This window comes from Rhea americana, unplaced genomic scaffold (genome assembly GCF_003343005.1).
Source record: "Rhea americana isolate MKP2758 unplaced genomic scaffold, rheAme1 scaffold_196, whole genome shotgun sequence".
NCBI lineage: Eukaryota > Metazoa > Chordata > Aves > Rheiformes > Rheidae > Rhea > Rhea americana.
In genome coordinates this window covers 247,043-250,647 of record NW_028186105.1, presented here as the reverse complement: position 1 = coordinate 250,647, position 3,605 = coordinate 247,043, and the positions used below count along the sequence as shown (strand labels likewise).

General features: G+C 68.4%; 1 protein-coding gene across 1 annotated transcript; it reads left to right on the top strand.

The window, feature by feature from the left end:
- The first annotated feature begins 66 nt into the window (after positions 1 to 66).
- On the top strand, positions 67 to 2,358 carry SPMIP6 (sperm microtubule inner protein 6). The gene is made up of 6 exons (XM_085303059.1): positions 67 to 201; positions 715 to 862; positions 978 to 1,093; positions 1,194 to 1,269; positions 1,357 to 1,564; positions 2,253 to 2,358. The coding sequence occupies exons 1-6, from the start codon at positions 67 to 69 to the stop codon at positions 2,356 to 2,358; spliced, it is 789 nt and encodes a 262-aa protein (XP_085159185.1).
- The last annotated feature ends 1,247 nt before the right edge of the window (positions 2,359 to 3,605 follow it).

Genomic DNA, 3,605 nt, shown 5'->3' with positions numbered 1-3,605 from the left:
CCCTGGGCAGGCGCCGCGCACCCGGCACCCGCCAGGACTGCGGCGCCGCCGCCGCCCCGCGGCACCATGTTCCTCTTCGCCCAAGAGACCAAGACGCCCGTGAGCACCTACACGGACTCCTACCGGCCRCCCAGCTCCGTGAAAAAGGCTTTCCAGGAGCCTCCGACGCTGCTCTGGAAGGAAAACAAGTTTGTGACCAAGGTAAGTGCCCGGGAGCAGGCAGCACCCCCAGCTCCTCCCCCCCCCCCCCGGGGGGAGCTTCTGCCCTGACCAGCGCGTGCAGCTCATCCGCCCCCTCCCACTTGTGCCCCGTTTCGCCTTTCGCGGAGCTCCGGTGCTCCCAGTCTACCTTCCCTCCGGGTTTGGTGCCTCCTCCAAGCTTGGGGCTCCTGGGGCAGGCAGTTGCTGTGCTGAGCTCCTGCGCATCAGCCCCATCCATCAGTAGGTTTCAGAGTACTCAGAGGCCACGGCCACAAAGGAAGAGGAAATTGCGGCAGTGCCGTGGCTCAGCCTGGGTTTGTTGGGTGGCAGGAGGGTGATGGGGGGGCAGGCCCGGTTGCTCCGGGAGCTGCCCCCGAGGCTGGGCTCCGCTGGGGTGGGGGCACGCAGTGCCCTCCCCGGGGCGCCAGCCGTGCTGCTCTTAGGGCAGCTCCAGGCAGCTCCCGGCTCAGAGCTGGGCCGACAGCCGGCTTCACCGGGGGCGGCCACCTCCAGGGACTGGCGGTGCCGCGGGTGCCCAGCCCGCCGGGCCCGGGTCAGCAGGAGCAGCTGGTGAAGGCGGCGGTGCGGGAGCTCGCCTACAGGGACGCTGTCGTCCCCACCGCCTACCAGCCCGAGAAGTACTGGGTGACCAGGCAGGAAGGTTTGGCACTGTCCCCCTCCCCGCCGGGAGGCCCCGCTCTCCGAGGCCACCTGCTCCCGGTGCCGCTGGGCGCCCGGGTGAGGCGGGATGCYGGAGCAAGGCCTTCGCTTTGCAGAGAGCTACAACCCGGTTTTCATCAACGAGGACAGATTCGTCACCTGGCGGACGGGCCCCTACGACAGCGCCGCCTGGAACAAATACACCAGCTACCTCCCTCGCCTGCCCCCCAAGGTGGGGACGTCCGGCGCCCCGGGGCGCGTGCGCCCGCTCCGGCGCCGAGCAGCCTGCCGCCAGCCGGCCCCGGGGCTGCCGCAACCYTCTCGCCTTGCAGGAGGCGAAGCCGGAGGCGCTGGGGCGCAGCGGGCCCGCGCGCTACCCGCCGGAGCCCGAGCAGCCGCCCGGCCGCGGTGAGCGGTGCCCCCCCAAATCCCCGGCATTTGCCCGCTGTCCTGGCCGGCAGCCGCCTACGCTCAGCCTCCCCCCTCCGCTTGCAGAGAGGCAGGCGGCGGCGCTCRACGGCCCGTGGGCGCCCCAGCTGCCCTCGCTGCCGCCCGCCCACGCCGCGGCGCCCACGAGACCCTTCCAGGGCTACTGCAGCCCCTGCTCCGGGCGCCACTACTGCCTGCGCGGGATGGACTACTACTGCGACGGGGGCCTGGCCGCCAGCCGGCACCTGCAGCCGCTAGCGGAGAGGGCTGTAAGGTTGGGAGGGGGGCGGGCCGGGTGCGACCCTCCTCTTCCTCGGTGCCCCCAGGGGGGCCGCGGCGCCGCTCAAGGCAACCGCCCGCGGCGTGACGGGCCGGCGCCGCTAACGCTGCCCCCTCCGACCGCCTCTTGCAGGAATATCCCGTGCTGCAAGTCGAGCCGCGGAGCACCGTGCTGTGCGCTTTCGTGCGACCCGCTGCCATCCTGCCTGTATACGAGCCCTAAGTACGCGCCGGGGCGGTCCGGGCGCGGGGGAGGCTCCCTAGCCCCGGCCAGCGCCGGCGGCTCGGCCGCAGCGCCAACCCCGCGCGGTCCCACCAGCTTTACGGTCGCAAGACCGGGAACTGAAAGCAGAAGGTGACAAGGGACGGGGAGCGCCAGGCTCCCCACCGCGGGCCCACGCGCTTCCCACCATGGTCTCCGCTTCAAAAAAGGCAGATTCCCGTGCACCTGTCCGGCTCCGGGAATCCCGTTTTTAGGAGAATGAGCAGGCAGGGAAGGGCACGCGTTCCCAGAGACCTGCTAGGTGACATCGCAGCGCTGGGGACGCCAAGCTCCAGGCCACCTGCCCGGGCCCTGCCTGGCCCTGGGTGCCGGCAGCCAGGAGCAGACTTTCYGCTCTCCTTCCTCACTGCGGTTTCTTGCTTTGTGCAGCTGAAAACACCCTATTTATCTCCTCTCCTAGGTGGGACACGAGCCACTTCGGGAGGGCTGGAGGAGTCCAGAGGGGCAGCTACATCATCCATCCCGAGTTTGTGTCCGAGTCCTGCTCGGCTCCGCTGTGCTGCTGAAGAGCAGAGACCGGCTTCCATTAAAACTGCTTAGGGCAACCTCTCCCGCGCCACGGCTGCGAGACGTCCCCCTTCTCGGCCGGCCGGGCAGGGGCCGCTGCGCCAGCGGGAGGGATGGGGAGCCGCCGGCCGCCCGGCCGGCCGCAGCTCGGCAGCACCCTCCCACGGCCCCTTCCCAGAGCTCCCCACACCGCCGCGGTGCTGCCCTGCGCCAGGCGAGGAGGCCTGGCCGYGCCATCACCCGAGTTAGGCATAAGCTCAGCGCGATGCTTTGCCTGCTGAGAGGATGCCGCTTGCAGGGRCTGGTTTTACTGAGCAAACGCCTCTTCCCCACGGCAAGAAAACCCATCTGGTTCTTTCCCATAGGCCTGCAAAGTCCCTTGGGAGGAGGGAGTAAAATTTAGCAACCGCTGGCTTGGTCTGCACCTGTACCAGACCCAGGGGGGTTGGTACCCTGCCACCATCTGCAAGCCAGAGACCAAGAAAGTGAGYGAGAAAAATCTTTCAGAGCCCAACAGCCAGAAATACTCACTGATACCCACGTTGTCCACTTTGCTACGGGCTCCTTACGACGAGCTTTCTTTTGCCAAGTTACCCAGGAAGAGCTGCCATCCATCTGGGATCCTGTGCACCGAAACGGCCTAAATAAGGAGGGAGGTGAAAGCAGCACGTAATTAATGAGCAGCACGAAATGCTCTTCTGAACTCAAGACCTGGCAGCCCAGCCCYGGCRGGCAATACAGCTTTCTGCGCACGCYGYGGATGACCAGTCCCCCCCTCTGCCCAGGGCTTGGCTAGCGAAGAAGCGCCCCATGTCCCCTGCTGCAGGGGAGCTCGCATGGCCGGGTCCTGCAGCCGGCGCGATGCCCCAACCACCTGCCCCGCAGCCCTGGCACGGTGCAAGGCAAAACCCCACGGGAAAAGTTAGATGATCTTTTAACTCGAGAGTGGCCCGTGGCCCTGCTGCAGCCAGGGCACAGGGTCCTGCAGGAAAGAGGGATTTCCCAGGCTCAGCCCGGGGGGGGCAGGACCGTGGTGCCCAAGGGTGGCACCGCCGCAACGCCGTGGCCTCGGCCAGCGGGATGCTCATCCCAAGGGCACCGTGATCCCGCTCGGGGAGGCTGCACGTGCCGGGACGCCGGGGAGTGGGGCGCAGGGAAACCCCCCATCAGCCGCCTGCGGCCGGGACCCAGAGCATCCCGCAGAGCCCCGTCACTGCCAGCCCCCAAAACGGCCCCAGGCACAAAC